Source organism: Bombus bifarius, unplaced genomic scaffold (genome assembly GCF_011952205.1).
Source record: "Bombus bifarius isolate JDL3187 unplaced genomic scaffold, Bbif_JDL3187 scf7180000009275, whole genome shotgun sequence".
Taxonomy (NCBI): Eukaryota; Metazoa; Arthropoda; class Insecta; order Hymenoptera; family Apidae; genus Bombus; species Bombus bifarius.
Window position 1 is genome coordinate 848,161 of NW_022885009.1, and position 24,699 is coordinate 872,859.

Sequence of the window (24,699 nt, forward strand, 5' to 3'; positions counted from 1 at the left end):
TAATATTTCTGTTATATATGTTATCTAACATTAATTATAATCCACCTGAAAATGTTACTAAAAATATCTTTCAAGCAAAACATTAAGCAGACTTCAAATTTTGTTTTTTATTTAAACACAGACTCCATTGCGACACCCCATTGTTGACGATGAAATGTTTTTTCTATAATAATATTCACATACATCTCGTAAAGGATTTTCCTATTATAACTTAATTTTACGGTAAATTAGTCACGAAAATTGTAAAGAAATTTTGTCAATTTTTCCTTAATAACTTTGAAATAATATTTCTCTTATACATATTGTTTAACATTAGTTAAAGAGGATAAAATTATTTCTCAGGTATAGCAATTTCTTTTAATAACTGTTTGTAGATTAAAAAGAATTGATTGTTGCTTTAATTTTAATTTTTCAAACTTAGCACGTAATTAGAATTCTCATATGTTTCCGATTTGTATAATCAACTTTGTGCCATTTGTTTTCTTTTTGTCTTATGTTCCAACTATTATTCTGATCTTACATTCGAGCACTTCAAACGCGTCTCTTAACTTCAAATTTCGTAACTGCTTCCCGCTAAATCATCCCATAAACATCATCAACAATAACGATTATATTCCTACGCACATTGTATTCCTATTACAAAATAACATCAAATGTTACATTCATCATTGTTAATATTTAAAACAACTCCCGCTGGTATCGTCACGTACATAATAAAATCTTTTCGTAATAAAACGCAGATTCAGATCTTGTTGTTTGTATCAAAGTGTGTCTTAGAATTATAATTGCGATATGTATAATGCATCGACATATTCAATGAAGCATACGGACACCATTACAGTTCAGAAATAATTAATTTTTCAACGTCGAAACAAAGGATATTCTATAGAATGAAAACTTGATAAATAAGTAGGTTTGCAGAAGGAATATACGAGAGCATGATAAAATTCGTATCAGTAAAAGCATGATTAATTTCTGGTTCAATAATCATACTCAAGTTGTTTAACTGTATACAATATAAAACGACTTGCATCTTCCATAAATGTCACAATTCTTAAACTATTATTTTTATAAGCCGAAATCTCATAATTAAATACAAATATTAATAATTTATATTCACCGTAACATTTAATTCTACTTCCTTTTAGTGTTTAATACTTAACTTCGCGATTTAATATCGATGAAATAAATACCTACGTTTACTTTATTATCGAATTCAAGGTAAAGCGAGACTAAGGCAATATTAAACAGTAAATGAAAGTGAAATTAATTGTAAAATTTAATTAAAAGAATTAATCGTAACATTTAATGTAAAAAATTAATTGTAACATTTAATCTTACTTTCTTTTAGTGTTTAATACTTAACTTCGCGATTTAATATCGATGAAATAAATACTTACGTTTACTTTATTATCGAATTCAAGGTAAGGCGAGACTAAGACAATATTAAATAGTAAATGAAAGTGAAATTAATTGTAGCATTTAATTAAAAGAATGAATCGTAACATTTAATTTAAAAAATTAATTGTAACATTTAATCTTACTTTCTTTTAGTGTTTAATACTTAACTTCGCGATTTAATATCGATGAAAGAAATACTTACGTTTAATTCATTATTGAGTACAAGGTAAGGCGAGATTAAGGCAATATTAAACTGTAAATGAAAGTGAAATTAATTGTAGCATTTAATTAAAAGAATGAATCGTAACATTTAATTTAAAAAATTAATTGTAACATTTAATCTTACTTTCTTTTAGTGTTTAATACTTAACTTCGCGATTTAATATCGATGAAAGAAATACTTACGTTTAATTCATTATTGAGTACAAGGTAAGGCGAGATTAAGGCAATATTAAACTGTAAATGAAAGTGAAATTAATTGTAGCATTTAATTAAAAGAATGAATCGTAACATTTAATTTAAAAAATTAATTGTAACATTTAATCTTACTTTCTTTTAGTGTTTAATACTTAACTTCGCGATTTAATATAGATGAAATAAATACTTACGTTTACTTTATTATCGAATTCAAGGTAAGGCGAGACTAAGAAAATATTAAACTGTAAATGAAAGTGAAATTAATTGTAGCAATTAATTAAAAGAATTAATCGTAACATTTAATGTAAAAAATTAATTGTAACATTTAATCTTACTTTCTTTTAGTGTTTAATACTTAACTTCGCGATTTAATATAGATGAAATATTTTATATAGATGAAATGAACTTACGTTTACTTTATTATCGAATTCAAGGTAAGGCGAGACTAAGACAATATTAAATAGTAAATGAAAGTGAAATTAATTGTAGCATTTAATTAAAAGAATTAATTGTAACATTTAATGTAAAAAATTAATTGTAACATTTAATCTTACTTTCTTTTAATGTTTAATGCTTAACTTCGCGATTTAATATCGATGAAAGAAATACTTACGATAAAATTCATTATTGAATACAAGATAAGGCGAGACTAAAAAAATATTAAACAGTAAACGAAGGTGAAATTAATTGTAAAATTTAATTAAAACAATTAATCGTAACATTTAATGTAAAAAATTAATTGTAACATTTAATCTTACTTTCTTTTAATGTTTAATACTTAACTTCGCGATTTAATATAGATGAAATAAATACTTACGTTTACTTTATTATCGAATTCAAGGTAAGGCGAAATTAAGACAATATTAAATAGTAAATGAAAGTGAAATTAATTGTAGCATTTAATGTAAAAAATTAATCGTAACATTTAATCCTACTTTCTTTTAATGTTTAATACTTAACTTTGCGATTTAACTCTTTGCACTCCTATGTCGAGTGTGATTCGACATCAGTTTTTATCTCAGGAGCTCCTTTCTCGATTCCAACTCGACATTCTTTCTGTCTCGTCATTTTTTTGTAAAACGTGCGAAAGAGAACCAGGATTGAATCCTGGAAATTGTTTCAAGATATTATCATACATTTAAAAATTACAAAATACAACAATAGTGTGAATAAAACTGGTATTTAAATGAATTTGTTTCTTCCTTTGTTTATTTAAATTGTCTTAATTTTTAGTTAAAGTAAATTTCAAATAAAACACTTAAAAGCGTTGGTAACAAAATTGAAATAAAATGCCGAGTGCAATGGGTTAATATCGATAAAAGAAATACTTACGTTTACTTCATTATCGAATGCAAGGTGAGGCGAGACTAAGGCAATATTAAACTGTAAATGAAGGTGAAATTAATTGTAAAATTTAATTAAAAGAATTAATCGTAACATTTAATCCTACTTTCTTTTAATGTTTAATACTTAACTTTGCGATTTAACTCTATGCACTCCTATGTCGAGTGTGATTCGACATCAGTTTTTATCTCAGGAGCTCCTTTCTCGATTCCAACTCGACATTTTTTCTGTCTCGTCATTTTTTTGTAAAACGTGCGAAAGAAAACCAGGATTGAATCCTGGAAATTGTTTCAAGATATTATCATACATTTAAAAATTACAAAATACAACAATAGTGTGAACAAAACTGGTATTTAAGTGAATTTGTTTCTTCCTTTGTTTATTTAAATTGTCTTAATTTTTAGTTAAAGTAAATTTCAAATAAAACACTTAAAAGCGTTGGTAACAAAATTGAAATAAAATGCCGAGTGCAATGGGTTAATATCGATAAAAGAAATACTTACGTTTACTTCATTATCGAATGCAAGGTAAGGCGAGACTAAGAAAATATTAAACAGTAAATGAAAGTGAAATTAATTGTAAAATTTAATTAAAAGAATTAATCGTAACATTTAATCCTACTTTCGTTTAGTGTTTAATACTTAACTTCGCGATTTAATACCGATGAGAGAAATACTTACGTTTATTTCATTATCGAATGCAAGGTAAGGCGAGACTAAGAAAATATTAAACAGTAAATGAAAGTGAAATTAATTGTAAAATTTAATTAAAACAATTAATCGTAACATTTAATTAAAAAAATGAATCCTAACGTTTAATTTTACTTCCATTTACTGTTTAATATTTATCTTTGAGATTTAATATTGATAAAAGAAATGCGTACGTTTGCTTTATTATTGAATGTAAAGTAAGAAAATATTTATTTTCGTACAAGGGAAACAGCAAAACGCAGGCTGTTATAACCTTAACTGCTTCTGATCGAGGATTATATTCACACAATAAGCATTTCCCTATCTCGCGCACATCGCTGCCAGACTGCATAAACACGCACAAATTGTTTTCTTTTTCACGATGAACCTCATTAGACGTATCTCACATGATGCTTAAATCTATTTTAATGGCATTCCTGGCACACAGTGTCATTTATGACGCCGTATTCAACAATTTGAGTCTCCAAGTGTTTGATTGTCATATTGTCGCCTTCGAAGAGCTTGTAATATATTTAATATGCCGTTTAGTAAGCAAATGGATAATCTTTCTCGTTGGCGTATATTTGTCTAAGTAAAGTACAAATAAGGTGGAAATTATTTCATAATTTTTGGCGCATCTCGAAGTCGATAATTTTTCTTTTAGTAAGAGATGTTCCATTGACGTTGCACGCTCCTCACTTTGTTCTTGAATTTTTTTTTGGTTGTGCAAAATTTTTTTGGGTCGGATACGACCAGCTTGGTTTCGAATTTACATTTGGAAAGAAAACACGCACGCGTAACGGTGATCGAAACGGATATTCCGAATTTTTAGCTTTCACCGACCGAGATAAAGTGTTAAGCAAATTTCTCCTGCGAACTCATATTAATTTATTAATTTATCGGTAAGAGGCTGTTCGTATTTAGAGCGAGCTCCTGCGCGCCTTAAAAATGACTGAAAATTGAATATAAAGAAATTATGAGACCAGAGACTTGTAATTTATTTTTATTTACTTCATTATTCTAAAGAAACATATTAGACAACTTGTACAAAATAATTGTATTATTAATTGCAAATAATTGTAACTAATTGTAAACGCAGAAGTTGTTACTTCCTTTCCTCCTTCTCAAAGTGAATATTATCGAATTAGTTTTCTTACCTCCTTCAAAGAAAAGAAAGTGCAAGGAGATGTTTATTGAACGTGTTTACGGATTAGAGTATAAATGTATCAAAATTTTAACTTCGTAAATAAATACTTTGACTTGCTTTCAAATAAAATTCTTAGTTTCCACAGTGTAAGAACGCAGCTGTTGGGAAGAACTGTTGCAGATATCGTTAAAGTAATAAACAGATCTCTATTTTACATGTCTTAGACATGTAACTGATTAGAATATAATTAGACATGTACATGATTGGAATATAATTTAAAAACTACAAGTAGAAATCCTGGTCTTTATTTCTCTTTCCATTTCATCGAATATTGTTGCAGACGCGTAACTCGATACATATACAAATCGTAAGTAACATTTCTGTGCATCTGCAAAGGTGTTTTTTAAATACAAAATTTTTGTTTTCTATACAATATCGTAGGAAAATTTTAGTCGAAGCTCGATAACTTGAAAGTCTCTAGAAATGGAAATAGAACTCGCTTTAGCTCGAATTACCTTCCACGTGTCCAGATGTGTTATTTTACCTGTAGGATTTGAATTTAGAATATCCAGACCTTTAAAAATCGAACTTGCATCGAGTCTTTGCAACTCGAAATGTGCCTATAACTATGTCGTGTGTCACAAGATATCGTCATCTTTCTTCCAACTGTTAGTATTAGGTTGTCCGAAAAGTTTCTTTCGTTTCATACAGTGATAATAGATGAATAACAATTTCTCTTTTATATTATTTTATCGAATTAGGTATGATCCATTTCGTTATATTTCTCTTATTATGTTCGTGCATAATTCGATAAACTAATATAAAACAAAGGCATTGTGCGTCCATTATTTCCTTATCAAACGAAAGAAACTTTTCGGACAACCTAATATTATCTGGAATGACGTAAAACAACACAAACTGTGTCCTACTTCTACGCCCTTCGACCACGTGCATACTCACGCAAGATAATCAGTTTTTGTCAATCGGCAGCGTAATTGCGCGCGTAACTTTATGCACATCGAATGAAACAAGTTCCAAGAGAAAGCTTAAAATATTAAACGCTAACCTGTTATTGAAACGGTGAACGTAATTGTGCCTTCGAACGAAGCTTCTGCGTGTCGAATTTTCGTTCGTTAAACAATAAAAATTTCTCTAACTAGCTTTTCCGCGAGGTTCCAGTTACCGAGAATCGACTGTACATGTATCGTTTACTATATTCATAAATCATGAGACGCTTAGGATAAACATAAATGGATGTTAGATTTTCGGTTCGGTTCGGGGCGAGGATAACACGCGGATAGCGAGCTCTATGGAAAAAGTGAATTGTGAAGGGAAAAAGCAGAAGGGAGCACAAAGTGACACGAAGAAGGGAAAATAAAGGGTGAGGAGGAAGTGAAAGAAAAGCGAAAAGAAGTCAGGAACGAGAGAGATACAAGTTAGAAAAACTAGAGGAGAAGAGGTTAGGAAGTCAGAAGCGCGGCAAACAGAGTAAAGTAGGGAAACGACAGATGGCGTCAAACAGAGGAAGACCAAGGAACGCGGGTAACGCGGGAGATAAAGCAAATTTCAAAAACATAAATGGATGTTAGTTAATTGCAAAATGAAGTTGATAATATTTAATACTCCGTAGAAATATCTGAGTTACACTGTGATTAAAAAATGTTATAATCAACAATGCGCAAAGTTAATTTCATCGAAGCTTATGTTTAAAACTAGCGAGTATCTTGCAACTTACGAGTGGCAACGTAGGTTTAACCCTTTCGCTTTGAGTGCCGCTTATAGGCGACACCAGGACCGGCGCAAGGCAGATTCAGCGCGGAACCCGACCCCGTGTTTTGAGAGGCCTCGCGGTCTACGAAAATTATCTGCGATCATCGATAAACCAAGAGAGATTTTCATCTCTGGCTATTCTGTCAATAAAAAGTGAAGTAGCAAATTCAATCGATTTTGACGATGTTATCAAAAACTTGGCGTCGAAAAAAGCGAGAAAAATTATTTAATATTATTATTGGATCGTATTATTATTTAATATTCATCTTATAAAAAATATATAATATGTAACAGCATTTGTAAATAAATAATTCCTCGTTGTAAAATTTAAGTACAGGATTTGAATGTGTATTCAGGCCCCGCAAAATTTTTGTACCCGGCCCCGCAATAAGTCACGCCACCCCTGGGCGTTACCCACGAGATGACCTGTGGGTACGAGCGCCGCATATAGGCGGCGACCACGCAACGACTCCCGAGTCCGGCACCCCATATATCGACATCCAAATGATGTATACAAGTGCTATCTGTAGTCAACGATATATTTTTTCGTTATCGGCAGAATATTTTCTGTTGATTCTACTGACATATTGGATTAATCACTTCTTAAAGTTACTCATTGTTCAAACAACATCAAAACGTTCCACGTAATATATTTCAAACACCCAAACGATCGTATACTGTTTCATGCTAAAAAATCTGTTAGATCCATTGACAGTGAAACGGTATTTCACATACGGTTCTTACAAGAATTACTATTATTTAACACTTTACAGCAGCTCAGGCGCAGATTCTCCCTGGCGCCGGCTCTGTTTCGGTTTAGACTCTCCAATACCATTCTTTTTGTTCATCGCGAACGCTACATTTTTCAGATTGGTATAAAACTGTGGAAGCTTACAAAGCAACGCAACTGAGCAAAGCACCTTAGTACTAAATAACAAATTACTGTTCAAATAATGAGAAAGATTGTCGGCGACAAAAAGCCGATTAATAGGCTATCGGTCGGTAAGCGTCAGCGACAAACAAGCGATTAATCGGCTATCGGTCGGTAAGCGTCGACGACAGAAAACCGATTAATCGGCTATCGGTCGGTAAAGCGTTAAAACTTAGGAAAACGTATATACAACAACCACGCACACTGTGCGTATTTCTGGCGCGCGTTTCCGTTCAGTGACGGTACTTCGGCGGACGTGGACTGCCGAAGCGAAAGGGTAGATACCGCAATAGGATTGTAAATGTTCTCTTCTTAACCTTTGCGGGCAGCATGATTTTGCAATGAGATTACGAGCGAACTTGTATCAATTAAATTTGAATGTTGATGTTTTCTTTCAAAGCACAGTGCCTGTTAGCGTTTCGTCTATATTTGATAGAAATGCGAATCGGAATAGCCTCTTGTAAAGGTCGTGTCTGCTAAAAATAAGCCTCCTCTCTCATTTATACTTCATACGGGGTTATATTCAGCAATCGAACAGAGACATAGCGGCCGTAGAAAGTATACTGACACGTTACAATATCGCGTGTTTCAATTTGAACTCAGACAGAAGCAATGCACCGACTTCGTTCAAACGTTTTCATTTATTTATTATCGTTGTTTGTTTTATTATTTAACGTCGCATCGCCTGCCACAGTTACCAGCAGCTATGTACTTTTTCTGCTTAAAATAACGCGCATATTTATGCCGGACACTCTAGTACTCTAAAACAGTGATTATACGATTGTAAATTCCGGACACGTAATTAAAAATAAACGTTAGATTCGGTTAATCGAACGTCTCTTCTTAGTCTTGAAGTTTAAGGGGGTGTCCTGAATTGGAATTCTAAAACAGCGTCTTTTTGTGATTGTTTTTGGTTATTGAATGTTGAGATATGGTTTTATATATATTTAATGAATACAAAAAAATTAAAAAAAAAATTATAACAGATTTCTAAGCCTATTTCACGGGCTGCAATTTTCAATTGGCGTGAAAGATTCTTGATCGAAACAAAAAACTAAAAAAGGATTAAATTATTACATATTTTTCTTCTCGATGAAGTTCGTCAAAAAGTTTGTTTAAGTAATTGTTATAGCACCTTAAAGTTTAATTTTTCTTTTTATAAAACACATATTTTCTTTAAACCCGCCAAAATTTTTAATTTCACACTGTTTTCTGTCTTTCTCTTAGTTCATCGAGTTCGTTAAATATATATAAAACTATACCTCAAAATTCAATAACTTCATTTCTTTCTTTCCCTTCTAAAAAAAAAAAACACAAAAAGACGCTGTTTTAGAACATTCTAATTCAGAACACCCCCTTAAATTGTCAGCAAGTTTGCGTATTTGTATAAGTAACAAAAGCATGCATATACCGCAATTCAATGACTAAAATATAGCTGCTTGTACGCATGAAAATATATCACACATGTGCATCTGAATGTAGCATAATAAATAATTGAAACAGTTAGTTTCACTTTCAACTTCACGCCTTTATATTCCCCGTTTAAAACGTTATCTCTCATCACACAGTTATTTGAGACAAGTAATATGCTTTCAATGATTGTCATTCCATTATGGAAGTTGCAATATGAAAGTCGGGAAACGAAAGTTGGGCCAAAAATACCGCTTTACAGACTACTGAGTTGCATTGATCCGGAAATAATTTAATCCGATGATAATTCCGAAAACTATTCGACTAAAGATGATCGTGTACCAATTATGAAATTGTTATGCCTATCGTTAGAATGACAAGCTTACTCCTTTTTTTTTCTTTTTTTTTTTTTTGTTTATTTTCACATTGGTCCAGGGGTCTAAATTGAACATTTACATTCGTGCCTTGTAAGACGAAAGACCTTTGGCCATTTACACATTTTATTAAACCTCTGGCGATTTTTGTTTGTAAAATGTCTATTTTTCTTTTTGCCTCGCTTCTCTTTTTGCGCTAATAGCATAGGGTGACCTGACGTCAGGCCAATATCGTGTCCATAGCCCAACACAGCTTGACATTGCACGTACACCGCTTGTGGATATATATAACGTGCATAGTTTCTGCATGGCTAAAGGCCATTCGCGTATAAAGCCAATTATTACGATTCGTAAATAATTGCTGAGAAATCGGCGGACCGACTGGGATACGAAGCCAGAATATCTCCCAGTGGCAGATGGCTAGCCACTTCATCAACAATCTGTCTTTATATTGCAGAAACCTACTCGGCGTAATTACCAACTAAATATTCATAGTATCTATGTATAATTGCATATAGATGGTTGTATTAGGTTGTCCGAAAAGTTGCTTTCGTTTGATAAGGAAATAATAGACGCACAATGTTCATGCGCACAATGAATTATGCACGAACATAATAATAGAAATAGAACGAAATAGATCATACTTAATTCAATAAAATAATATAAAAGAGAAATTGTTGTTCATCTATTATCACCTTATGAAACGAAAGAAACTTTTCGGACAACCTAATATTTAGAGTGAAGGAAGATAGATGTTTTGATATAATCATGATTCCGATAAAAGTCAACGTAATTTTCTCGAAAGTTTTTCTCCAAAGAATCTACACTTTCAGCAATTTATTTTTACTTACAATTTACCTTACTAGGATTTGATAGTTTAAGCGAGAGATGAAAGTATGATTTTCAAACGATGCCATTAATTTCCCGAGATGATTGTATCTAATGATAAAATTGCTTTGTTTTTTTTTCTTTTTTTTTAATAGATTAAAATGCATCGAATAAACTTCATCAATCTGTTACGATTCCGTGACGATTCTAACTTTACTCGCGCATAGATTCTTATCGATCTTCGATTCTACACTTGCTACGTCGTTCAAACGGTTGTTAAATTATTATGGGATGAAATATTTAAAGCTCGATAAAAAAAGAAATCGCGTCATTTATCATACTGTTCGTTATGTGAAAAAACAATTATTATTTATACTGTGTTGCTCTGTTTAACAGAAGGTATCGAAGATTGCTATCGTAATTCATAAGTGAACAATATGAGGAACGATAAAATTTCTTCGTTTGTTATTTTCGCACAATTGTTAAGTGTTATTCAAGGCTATTGATTTATAAAATGAGGGCAACGCGAGCAGTTATATTTTATACGTAAATATATAAAATAAGAATAATACTACGCGTTAGTTATTTATAGTACTCTGGGGAAAAAGTGATGGAAAATTGTAATAAAAAAGAAGTTTCCAATTTCATCCAGTTTTCTCGCATACCATATATATATCAAGTAGAAAGTTTCAATTTTGTATTTGATTATAGCAGATCTAGGCTGATATCTTTTTATTTATCTAAAATTATTCCTTCTTCCAGTTGAAATGTCGTATTTGAATTATTGCTACAATGAATAATGAATATTTTAAACGCAAGTAGTAATGAAAACTTCAAAACATAATAGAATTAATGACATGATTATGAATTAAATACTTGCATTATAATTAGTGGATTACAAATTGCCCATTCAATTCAATTTATTTTATGGAAATTAATATAAAAATAAAATTGCGCTATTTGCAATTAAATGCAAGTAGTAACAAAAACTTCAAAACACAGTAGAATTAATGACATGATTATGAATTAAATACTTGTATTATAATTAGTGGATTATAAATCACGCGTTCAATTCAATTTATTTTATGCAAATTAATATAAAAATAAAATTGCGCTATTTGCAATTAAATGCAAGTAGTAACAAAAACTTCAAAACACAGTAGAATTAATGACATGATTATAAATTAAATATTTGTATTATAATTAGTGAATTACAAATTGCCCATTCAATTCAATTTATTTTATGCAAATTAATATAAAAATAAAATTGCGCTATTTGCAATTAAATGCAAGTAGTAACAAAAACTTCAAAACACAGTAGAATTAATGACATGATTATGAATTAAATATTTGTATTATAATTAGTGGATTAGAAATTACATGTTCAATTCAGTTTGTTTTATGCAAATTAATATAAAAATAAAATTGCGCTATTTGTAATTAAATGCAAATAGTAACAAAAACTTCAAAACACAATAGAATTAATGACATGATTATGAATTAAATACTTGTATTATAATTAGTGGATTACAAATTACGCGTTCAATTCAATTTATTTTATGCAAATTAATATGAAAATAAATTTGCGCTATTTGCAATTAAATGCAAGTAGTAACAAAAACTTGAAAACACAGTAGAATTAATGACATGATTATGAATTAAATACTTGTATTATAATTAGTGGATTATAAATCACGCGTTCAATTCAATTTATTTTATGCAAATTAATATAAAAATAAAATTGCGCTATTTGCAATTAAATGCAAGTAGTAACAAAAACTTCAAAACACAATAGAATTAATGACACGATTATGAATTAAATACTTGTATTATAATTAGTGGATTACAAATGACGCATTCAATTCAATTTATTTTATGCAAATTAATATAAAAATAAATTTGCGCTATTTGTAATTAAACGTAAATAATAGTAATGAAAACTTCGAGACATAACAGAATTAATAGCATGATTCTGAATAAAATGTTTGTAATATAATTAATTAATTGCAAATTACACAATTAGTTCTTAATTTTGTTTTTGTGTAAATTAATTTAAAAAATAAGCTTGTGATACTAATAATTTTGACGCATATCTACGAATTATAAGAATGCATATAATTATGTATTAAGTGAGCTGAGAATAGTAATGGTGCGAGTTAAACTTTCTGAGAATTTTAATGAATTCATTTGCATTTACATAAATCGTATATTTCAGCTTCTAAAAATATCGTCCGTTTAATTCCACATTTAATTAAAGCACAGCTTCACTTTCTCACGATATACGTTTTTGTAATTTCAAAACGTATATATCCCACGTTTTCTATAATAATATACGCGAACATTATTTTACGAAAAATACCAATGGATCCACTCTCGTCGTTATAATAATTAATGTAATAATAATAATCAGACATCTTATACTTATAAATAAATATATAATATATGAAATTGAACATTCCAACAATTCCTATAGTAAGATATATAGGAAGCAGAAAACTGCTATAGAAAATGAAAAATGTTATAGAAAAGTCGAAAATACCAATAGAACTTTCCATTTCCCATTATACATTTGCCATTATGTACAAAATGACAAAACTGTGGCATTTTCTCTATTTCTCAAATCCTTCAAAAAGTATTAGAATATAATACACGGAAATACTCCGTCTCAGACATTACAATTGAGCCCTGCAAATGTCAACTTCCCGAGTCTCTCGCATAAATGACGGAAATTTTCCCCAATCAGGTTTCTAACGAGAAACGCTAGGGCTCCGCCATCGTCGCAAAGGACGCGATTCTTTCGCAATTAAAAGTTTCGTTAACGAACTGCCAAATCGATACATCATTACCAGGATGGAACACGTCGGCATAACAAGTCTGCGAAGGGTAGTTCTCCATGCGGAAACTTGGCCAATTCGCCGCGAGAAAATGTATTAGCAGGCGCGCGGTTTGTCGGCTGCAATGCTACAACGTCGACATTCTGCCGTGCCACCACGTTCTGAATAATTCATAGCGCAGCATCTCGAAATGCCTGGTTTCCCTGTAATATATCGATAACCGTCCTCTTCAACCGACTGCTTGCCCCTTCTCGTCGTCTCCTGCAGACGGTAATCGCTATGGGATTCTCCTACCTGTCGCGGGAAGCGTATCGATCCAGTCGCGATGCATTGTTTTTCCAGACTGTTCCGCCGCTTCGGTCATTTTTCACGTTTCGAAAAATATATCGAATTAAAGGGAAGCTTTAAAAGCAGATGGCTGCTTCGTGCGATAATTTAACACGAAAGTTCCATTAGATTTTCGTACATAACAACACGGTCGACCCTCGAACACAGCGGCGGATTTCATTGTACGCGCACGTGTTTCTCGCTTAATATTGTAGGAATTTTCGCGAGTAGATACACACCGTGTACTTACTTATGTAATCCGTGTAGGAAAGCGCCACTTTGTAACAAACTTTACGGACAGCTAACGAGAAGCGTTTGAGAAGAAAAGGCGAATCGTCGTTGCTGAAAGACGATTAGCCGACAGACTAAGTTCATATTATTTGCAGTTTTCGTGAGATCAGTCGCGTGAAGATCGTCACAGTATAAATATAATATACGGATGAATAATGTGAGTGTATATTGGTTTATAGAGGGTGGTCTAAGAGTTGGACGAAAACACGCTTCGAACGTAATTTAATCAGCTTTCAATCGACTGTAAATTGCAATACGAAAATGTTTTACTTGTATGAAATATCGAGGTTACTACTATTTTTTAAAACGAAATAATACGTTTTCTTATACTCCATTCGATGCATTCTTTTTAATCCTCTGCAGGAAGGTATTAAGTTACTTGAGTCGGGAAAATTTAAGGTAATTGAGTCGGAAAATTTAACGTTGCGAAATTTATCGTATGAAAAACGAGGAAAGATAGCGTAATACCTTTTGCTTTTTATATTTTACGCGCTACTTTTTAGCTTTTATGCTTTCCTCGTCTTTCGTACGATAAGTTTCACAACATCAAAGATAAAACATCTTTTAAACTGATCATTTCTCCATCCAAGTACCTTGACACTAGAACTACTATCACACCAGTCAAATTGTTTGGTTTTACAATTTTATTTTAAAATTCCTACTTCATGTTATCTTTTTCTTCCGCAATGATGTAATGACTTTCGCAACGATAACTAAAAAAATAATATAATGAATTTTATTTTGTTTTTTATGTATTCAAACTGAAAATAATTTTGTATCAAAGCTACTCATACCAATACCAGTCAAAATGACTGATACTTGTCAAAGTGTAAAAGTTAAAAAGAGCGAGAAGCACATGTGGATTTTGGATACAGTTATTTGCACAATTGATTAATATCTTCCCAGACGCTTTAACTTCCCATTTAGTAGATTTAAGAATAGGAGGTACATTAATGATTCGTGTATATTTGTGACAATTTGTGACAACACTAGAATTACCACACCATGTCAAATTGACTGGTTTTACAATTTTATTTTAAAATTCCTACTTCATGTTATATTTTTTGATGTAATCACTTTCGTAACGATAACTAAAAGAATAATATAATGAATTTTATTTTGTTTTTTATGTATTCAAACTGGAAATAATTTCGTATCAAGGCTACTTATACCAATACCAGTCAAAGTGTAAAAGGGTCCTGAAATCTGTTTATCGAACTCCAATTAACAAGTTTCCTCGTTTGGTACAACTTGCCACACGTTTTGAACATTTGTACTGCGTACTATTCGATATGACGATATCAGTTATCAGGAAAATTCCGGATCGATCGCTAGATCGCTAACACTAAAAATATCACAGTAGTCAAAATGACTGGTTCTACAATTTTGCAAATGTGTTAACCCTCTTTTAGGGGTTATGACCCCAGATGGATTAATAATACCAAAAATGTACTGCATAACATGAAATTTCTTCTGTAAGAAAGTAATAAATCAATAAATATACAAATATTCTATTATTACGTATTTTTTAAAGACCAGTCATTTTGACTGACTGGTAGAAATAGCTTCGTGTTAACTATCGGTAGTTCTAGTGTTAATACGTAGCTGTAGAGACTTAAAAAATGCATATATAATATAACGATATATACAAAAATGTATCGTTCCATCTAAAAATATAGAGGTGACTGTTTATTAAAGGAGTAACACTTTTTTGAAATTATTATTATATTGCGATTCGTAGCAAATTAGAAGCTGATTAACTTTTGTTCGAAACGTTTCTTCCTCCGACTGTCGTAAATGCTGAAAAATCGCAGTCACTGATTTTTGGACCATACTATATATATATGTACATATATATGTGTACGTATTTCCTCTTCCTTACACGTGGATAATTTTCTTAAAATCATTTTCTTCTTTGTCCAACTTATTTTCTTAGAAAATTACAATAATAACACATGTATGTACATATGTAGTATGCTTCATATACAAATACAGCTTTCATGCGACAACAGGACGTTACATGCACGCATTTACGTACATGGTTCAGTTTTTCGGGACTGAAAATTTATACGCGGATTTTCCACGGTTGAAAATTTGTCCGAGGTGAATCGTAATTATCGGATTTTTCGCCACCACAGTACGTCCACTCGCGTGTTTATGTCTACAATTTGTCTTTGTTTGGTATGCAGTCTCATATCAGTTACAAAGCACGGTTTAATTAAATATTTGGAATCATAAACGGTAGAATCGTAGATTTAACCCTTTGCACTCCTTTGTCGAGTCTCACTCGACATTCTTTCAGTCCAACATTTTCGTGCAACGTGCGAAAGAAAACCAGGATTGCATCCTGGAAATTGTTTCAAGATATATCGTACACTTAAAAATTACAAAATACAACAATAGTGTGAATAAAACTGGTATTTAAGTGAATTTGTTTCTTCCTTTATTTATTTAAATTGTCTTGTTTTTTAGTTAAAGTAAATTTGAAATAAAATACTTGGAAGCGTTGGGAGCTGTTGGTAACGAAATTGAAATAAAATTCAGAGTGCAAAGGCTTAATTAAATTTCAATCAAACGGGAGAAAACCCATTGGATCGCGATGTGTTACAGAGCGCGTATGCATCGTAGAAGTTTAAGCAAAGAATTCTCAAACGCGCCAAGATAGAACGTGGAAAAGTCCAGTACGAAAGAAAAATTATTCGCAACTAAACACATTCTATGAATGGCATTACAGTTACTAAATTTAGAACTAAACCTACGTGGTGAAAATGCATCAACTTTGTCGAACGTCCCCAGACGATGGTCGTAGAGATTTAATAATTGCAAATCTTCAACGATTTCAATAAAACAGTGATGGACTAGTTAGATAGGACTAAGAACATGTTATAATACTTTTGTGATCATAATTTCCTGAAACTGTCAGTTAAAATACAAACGAATCTATAATTATTTCTTAAATATTAGCAGGTATTGTATTCTTCGATTCATCTAATTTTACCTAATGAAAGAAATGATAATAATAAATATATGTCGGGTTAACATTAGAATTTAAGGCGCGTAACGATTCTTCGTTTGAATTAGCCATCGTTTTACGAAACAGAGATTATATTTACGCGAATATGCAAGATTTTACAAAATGTTATGAATAATGAGTTTAATGAATGATAAGATTAACGAACGATAAGTTTAACTAATGACTAGATTAAAGAGTAATAAGTTTAACGAATAATAAGAGTAACGAATAATATGTCTTACGAATAATAAATTTAACGAATAATGAGATCAACGATTAATAGGTTTTACGAATAATGAATTTAATTATCGCTATTAACAATGTTCCTGGGTTCAAACGAATCCACGGTCAACGGGATAACTCTTTACTATGCGTAGAATAATTTTAAACACAAAAAAATACGATTGCTGAGACACTCGGTAAATTGCTCGATGTATCACTTTCCAAGGCGATCACACGAATGAATAACTGATGAAAATCTTTTTCGCTGTACGACTGCATTTGTTTGTTATATGCTCGCTGGAGACATCGAGAAGGTTCCAATCGTCGTTGCTAGGCAGTTTTTGTCAAGAGTTTGTTGTATACTCTTTGGAAACATCGAGAAAGATCCAAACGCCGTTGCTAGGCAGTTTCTGTCTGGAGTTTGATTCCTAATACAACGTGTGTCCCATTATATCGACATCTCCAAAGTACAATTCTATGTGATTTCTAGGGAGAACTATACAACCGATTCACACCTTCGTCAGGCAAAACGTTTATCCCGTGACCGTGGCTACGTTCGGCGACCAGTTGTCACCTCGAACCCACTTTCGCTATCACAAATATCGAACAATTACAAATGACAACAATTGCTTAATTACAGCTATGATAAAATCTAGGCTAAAGCATTAGAAGACTTTCCCAAAATTGCAAAGGGAAGGCTCCGGTTTTCCTTTCATCTCCGACATATATATTATTATAATTTTATATATATATATATATGTAAATAGTAAAATCTTCGAAATATCGTAGCTGGAAAATTTGTTATTCGAAGTAAGCACGTCTTAAAGAAATAATAAATAGTAAAAGAATAATAAAAAATAAGAATGTAAATATTTAATATGATTCTTAAAATATTCAGTTAATGAACGTTCCGAATGTAATTTTTTAAATATTCAATTACCCAATTGGCTAACCTTGAATCTCGTTATCAATTTATTCATGGACGCATAAGTAGAAACGTACTGGCGCTGCAAATTGCCAGACATTAATAATACATCGGCGCAAACGAACGTAATTAGGCGGTAATAAAATTGTTTCACGTGCCTTTGTCGTCATACAGGTGAAAGACGTGACAAGGAGAATAGATTTTCACGATACGAAAATTATAATGGAACGTGTAAGGCCGACATGTGCCGGGAAAAATATATACGTGAAATGCCACTACTTTCTCTCACATAATTCCAGTGTTTCCTATTGCTAATGATGCACTATGTGTCGTGTTTTTTCAGCGTGCATCAAGGAACCAATTACTTAAGAAAAATTGTTCGCGAAAGTGGCAACGAAGAGCGGTAAAAATTGTTTCTAGAGCGCGAAATATATGTATGTACTTGCATATTGCGTGCACCTTATAACGGCTACAAATATTTATAAAAACACTTCCGAGAAACGGTAAAAAAATGTGTTAAATTATCGCCTAGCGTTACTTTTTATGTCGAATGGGTTTCATTTGATTCTAAAGCAAGTCGTATCTCGGACGTTGTGTGATATAATACTGTTTATGTAGAGAAGTGAAACGCTATTCGTCGAATAGAGGCAAGATTACACTCTACATTCTAATAATTACTCTCGGTTGATTTTCACATTGCAGATTCGTAACAACAACTGCACGCGATTCGTTTCCGCTTCCTAACGCGAAACTGTTGAAGTATTTACTTCAAGAAAATCTCTACACCTTTTCCTTTTGTATATCCGTGACCTGGAGATCGTTGTTACAAAAAGAATAGAATTTAAGGAAAAAAATTCAAAATAAGGAGAGGTCCATATTATTGTGCGCTTGAATATAAATTTTGTTTTGCATTGCAAGGTCTAAAGACAAAAGAGCTATAAGTAGATTTCTATTGCTGTTTCTTGTAGCCTTCAGCTAGAACTACACACCAGGGTTAACTTTTTGCTAATGTCCTTTTGCTATAAATATATGAACCCTGTCATGGATTTTTCCTATTGTATTGTAACAGTGCAAGAGTGAGGATCTGTATCAACGTACACTATACTTATACTTATACCTATACTTATTTCAAGATATTTTTCTATTACAAATTCATCCACTCGTTCCTCTATCAGTCAACCTCGGCAGAAACGATGAAACATTCGAACGCAACAAATACGAACGATCAGTCACAAAAGTATTCGTGCGAGATACAAGAAATTCTTTATATTCTTATATATGTTATAAGAATTCTTTATATAAGACAATTTTATAATGTACATTGTTCTATTTAAAATAATCTAATTTACAAATTACAATTAAAATAATACGGCTTACGAGTAATTTACAAGTTAATTATATATTGTACATAATTGAATATTGGCGTCAAACTGGTTCACATTGTGAAATCTTAATCTGTATTTGGCATGACCTATAAAAGAAACCTAATGGCTTAGTGCACTACAACTATGTAAATAAATAATTACAAAAATGATATTAACAAATGATGTAACTTATCATTTTATAGTTAAGATTATAGCCATTATGTTATGCGTGCTAATAACATCTCTAAAATAAAATTTAAAGAAGTTATTTTATCAATTTATAATTTATAAATTTTATTTGAAATAGATCAACTTCTTCAAACTTCGACCATACGACCTGAGATTTTTTGAGAAGCTAGTAGGTTGGCAACTAAGTGATTGCGGATTGTGTCATTACCAACTAATGACAAAATCCGCAATCACTTAGTTGCCACACCAATAGAAGGATTAGTTGACTAGATGAAGTGCAACAGAAATTTGGAGAAAATAGAAATTGATATGAATAGCGATGAAGATAGTAAAGTCCACCTTGTACAATTTTTTTATCTTTTACACGTCATCCAGTGAACTAATTCTTCTAGCTTCTCAAAAAGAACTCAAGTCTTTTGGTCCAACTTTGAACAAGTTTTTCTTTTGTAAATGATGTACGAATGCTTTTTACATTGACTGTATTTTGCATTTTACGTCTCAGATAGCTACAGACTATGCCACTTGAATCAGACAGTCAGTAGTCAGACAGGAATTGGATGATATCGAGAGGAACATAATCTCGTGCAATTACATTTTATATGGACGCGTACAGGTGATATGCAGATGATTTACGTTCTTTTAAATTTTACGTTCTTCATCATAGAAGTTTTAATTTACGAATCGATTGTCTTGACACTCTCTCTGAAAAAATATCTATTCGTATGATAATCGATTCATATGGAAAAACTATTAATTTGCCGGATACTTTCACTTTTATGTTGTAAAACCTATCGTATGAAAAGACAAGAAAACCAAATACGTTTTCCCTTAAATTGGTACCTTTCAGGAGCAAATTATATGTCTAATTTTTGTCCCATATTGAACCTCGTCGGACGTATATGAAATAGCACATTTTGCCATTGAAACTATGTGTATGCATGTAGCGTATCGCTTGATATTTCTTCTGCAATTGGCATTATATGATTAATCTCTGGAAACGCAATAAAAACGGCTTATATTATCATCCATATTTGCATAAATACATTTACACAACAAAAGCTTGATTTACATAAATCCTTTACATCATTTTCCCCGTTGTAGTTTCATCGTAAAATGCCAACCGAAGCGCTTTCTCGTGAATGAATATAATAATTATACTTTGTACAATTGAATTCAGTTAGTCTCGCTGCCTGGCTCATGCCGATCACGTAAAAGGGAATTGATACTATCGCAATTCCATCGAAACTCTATTCTTACGAGTCTTATAAATAAGATACACATTGATTCGTAGACTTTTCTCTTTGATTCTTCGTAATTTCATTAACTATGTATACTATAAATGCTGTACTATGAATACTATTTACTATACTACACTATAAATAAAGGATACATCGAAAGATTGATTGACAGATTACAGACTTCCTTCTTTGACTTTTCGTAGCTTCGTTAACTATATGTACCATAAATAAGATACACATTGACTTGTAGACTTTCTTCCTTGATTCTTCATAATTTGATTAAATATATAGGCACGTACAGATACTTTAAACACGACGTGTCCAGAATTTGTAAAATAAAACTTTAATCGTCGTTTTGTTACTTTTTGCCTATTGCACGACATCAGCGGAATACAAGGCTGCCAACATGATTGTGTTATAAAAGATCCTTTATTAACTGATACGACCAAGTAAGTTGAGAGGTTCTTATTACGTTACGGGTTTAATTGATGTCAGCGAATCGATCTGTTTCAGTAGCGGGATGGTGCAAAGTGTTGGTGCCAATTTATCTCCGGACCAAACATTCGGATCGATTCGATCGCTGTCGGTGACGAGGGAAGTCGCCAGTTTTCCTCTATCAAGAACGCCTACGCCGCCTCCGCAACGCAGGTAATTTTTCTTCATTTGCTTCGTTCGCCGCCACGGCGCGTTCAATAAATATCGCTTTACTCGAGCGTAACGCTTCCATCACGAGGAATAGCTATGCCCGTAGGATGTGTGAGATAAGCCCAACTTTTAAAAGATATCCAACAAGATACTTAAACATTATGGCTGAGCAGGTATTTTATCAAATGCGGCATTTTTCATCGAATCGTCGTATTTTTCTACCATTTCTCCACGTATACTCGAGGAAAATATGGAAAATAATGGAAAAATTGCGCGTAAGGAATTATTGAAGTATAAAAAGTTTTGATATTAATGTTTTAATATTTTGCACATTCTTCAAATGTTAGAAACCTCTTTTCTAAAGCGACGTTGGAATATACAAAATTCGAGAACCGCAGCAACCTGTCGCTATTACTTCTATTATTATTTGATTTGATTGTGAAATGTTTCTAAAAGATTTCTTATCGTGATTATGTGCAATTTATTCACTACGAATCAGATTTTCTAATAAATAGAATGAATCTAATCAGTATAATATCAGCATAAAATGTGTAACGTTATATTAATAGTTGGAGATCTATGGGCAAATATACCACGTAAAGTTATTAACCTTCCTACGTTTTTTCGGTTATTTCCGAGCTAATTTTATTTTTCTAACATTATAAAATACCTTCAACTTGGACAAAATATGAACAAAGTTTTATTTGTATGCAGGATTTCTCGTTTCAGTCTTGTGCTATCCCTTTTGAACTTCTAATTCTTTTCTAATTTTCTTTTCAACAATTCTCCATCGTTTTAAGTGTTTTATTTAAAATGTACTTCATCAAACAGCTGCTTGATAGGAAGCAATTTAAACAATTTTTTTGCTAATTACATTGAATATGTAATATTGCTTATCTAAGTACAAAAAAATACTGCCAAATATAATACATATTTAACCTGACAATTTAAAAATATCCAGTACGACACGGAGTATCTGTGAAAAAAATTAATTTCGAGTTACTCGACAATGAAGTTCAAAGGGTTGAACATCTTCTCACCTCTTAGGTACGACGCGCCACTATGGTGGCTCACTTCATTGACTCATTCGCTCCGTTTGAACTAAATGATCTTTTTCATTTGTCTTGCTGCACACTTTTTTTGTCCTCACAACATTTTATAACAGTGTTAACGATATACAGACAGAATATATAGTTTTTGTTTTTGATACGCCAGTGTCAGGTATCAATTGTTGCTTCTCGTTAAAATAAATATACCGTTGTTAGATGGTCTTTTTAACATGCCGATCCGTATCTTTATAATTTTTTAGAATCTTCCGCCTCAAAATGTAGCTTCAAAATAGAAAACGAACAGCAATTTGGAAAACACTATCGCGCTATGAGTGTAAAAATTGTGACAAATTCTATGTGTCGTACAGTGCTTTAAAATATATCACACTCAATTGTAATATTAATTATTAAAGTCAATTATTTATGTCAAATTATATGCAGCATACCTTTAAGAAAAATTATAATTTAATTATCAAAAAAGCTTCCTTCCTTATTTATTTAAGCTTATTGCAGTGCTGTATCGTTTACACGTAATTCTCGTCCATCTCTGCCGTACAGAGAAACAACCAGCAAGACAACAGCGAGAAACAAGAAACAAAATTCAACTGTACCTAAGAGGTTAACAATATTTCAAGTTCTTTTCGTTCGATAAAATGAGAAAAAGATTAAAAATGTAAAAATTCGTGGAACGTGGTAGGCTTAAAATACTGACAACACGGTTTATCAGTGGACATGTTTGCCACTTAACTTTACAGTACCAGAGGACGTAGATTTATCGGTAATTTGTTATATTGAAGTCTACTTACATCGTACACGCGGTCGTTAACGTTGATTGTACTTGGTTATTCGATAGCTTGGCCGCATTCCACGTGCTAGAATATTAGCCACGTGCAAACTCGAAGCTCGACTCGTGGCCAGTGAAGTGTACGTACTCTTAACGGTATATCAAGATTACTTACCTCCATGAATTAGACGTTCGTACCATGTTCCTTCTACTTACGTTGCAATCTACTCCACCTTAAGTGTTTATTTAATAATTATTACGAATCAAGAGTCTCTGCGTGTTAACGATCAAATGAAATTGTACCTGTGACGCAATTTGAAATTGCTCAGTGTCAAATTGTGAAACTGAAATCAACTGACTTAAAATTACGCGGGTATTAATTATAATGAAATTCGGCTTAAGCGTTTATCTAACAATTATTACGGACAAAGAGCTTACATTAAATTTCAATTTCAAGATCAATTTGAGATTGGAAATCAAGTAGCTTAAAATTACGCAGAATTAATTATAATCAACGCGCATTAATCGTAATTAACTTCGCCTTAAGTGTTTATTTGGTAATTACCACGGATCAAAAGTTTCTGCGTTTTAACGATCAAATGAAATTGTACGTGCGACGCTATTTGAAATTGACCAATGTGAAATTGAAATTGAGATCGACTGACTTAAAATTAAACGAGTATTAATTAATAATCAACTTCGCCTTAAGCGTTTATCTAACAATTATCACGGACAAAGAGCTTACATTAAATTTCAATTTCAAGATCAATTTGAGATTGGAAATCAAGTAGCTTAAAATTACGCGGAATTAATTATAATCAACGCGCATTAATCGTAATTAACTTCGCCTTAAGCGTTTGTTTAATAATTACCACGGATCAAAAGTTTCTGCGTTTTAACGATCAAATGAAATTGTACGTGCGACGCTATTTGAAATTGACCAATGTGAAATTGAAATTGAGATCGATTGACTTAAAATTAAACGAGTATTAATTAATAATCAACTTCGCCTTAAGCGTTTATCTAACAATTATCACGGACAAAGAGCTTACATTAAATTTCAATTTCAAGATCAATTTGAGATTGGAAATCAAGTAGCTTAAAATTACGCGGAATTAATTATAATCAACGCGCATTAATCGTAATTAACTTCGCCTTAAGTGTTTATTTAATAATTACCACGGATCAAAAGTTTCTGCGTTTTAACGATCAAATGAAATTGTACGTGCGACGCTATTTGAAATTGACCAATGTGAAATTGAAATTGAGATCGACTGACTTAAAATTAAACGAGTATTAATTAATAATCAACTTCGTCTTAAGCGTTTATCTAACAATTATCACGGACAAAGAGCTTACATTAAATTTCAATTTCAAGATCAATTTGAAATTGGAAATCAAGTAGCTTAAAATTACGCAGAATTAATTATAATCAACGCGCATTAATCGTAATTAACTTCGCCTTAAGCGTTTGTTTAATAATTACCACGGATCAAAAGTTTCTGCG

The 24,699-nt window shown here is 31.9% G+C and overlaps 1 protein-coding gene across 5 annotated transcripts in view; it reads left to right on the top strand.

Moving 5' to 3' along the window:
• LOC117214943 overlaps positions 1 to 24,699 on the top strand; it is a 215,204-nt gene that overhangs the window by 164,827 nt on the left and 25,678 nt on the right. For 3 of the 5 annotated variants that reach the window (XM_033461321.1, XM_033461324.1, XM_033461323.1), the window contains exon 5: positions 21,228 to 21,362. In XM_033461321.1, coding sequence (XP_033317212.1) covers positions 21,228 to 21,362 — 135 coding nt within the window. Of the gene's footprint in view, positions 1 to 21,227; positions 21,363 to 22,320; positions 22,438 to 24,699 lie in introns of those variants that run through there. The other 2 variants (XM_033461325.1, XM_033461322.1) reach the window with 2 other exon arrangements.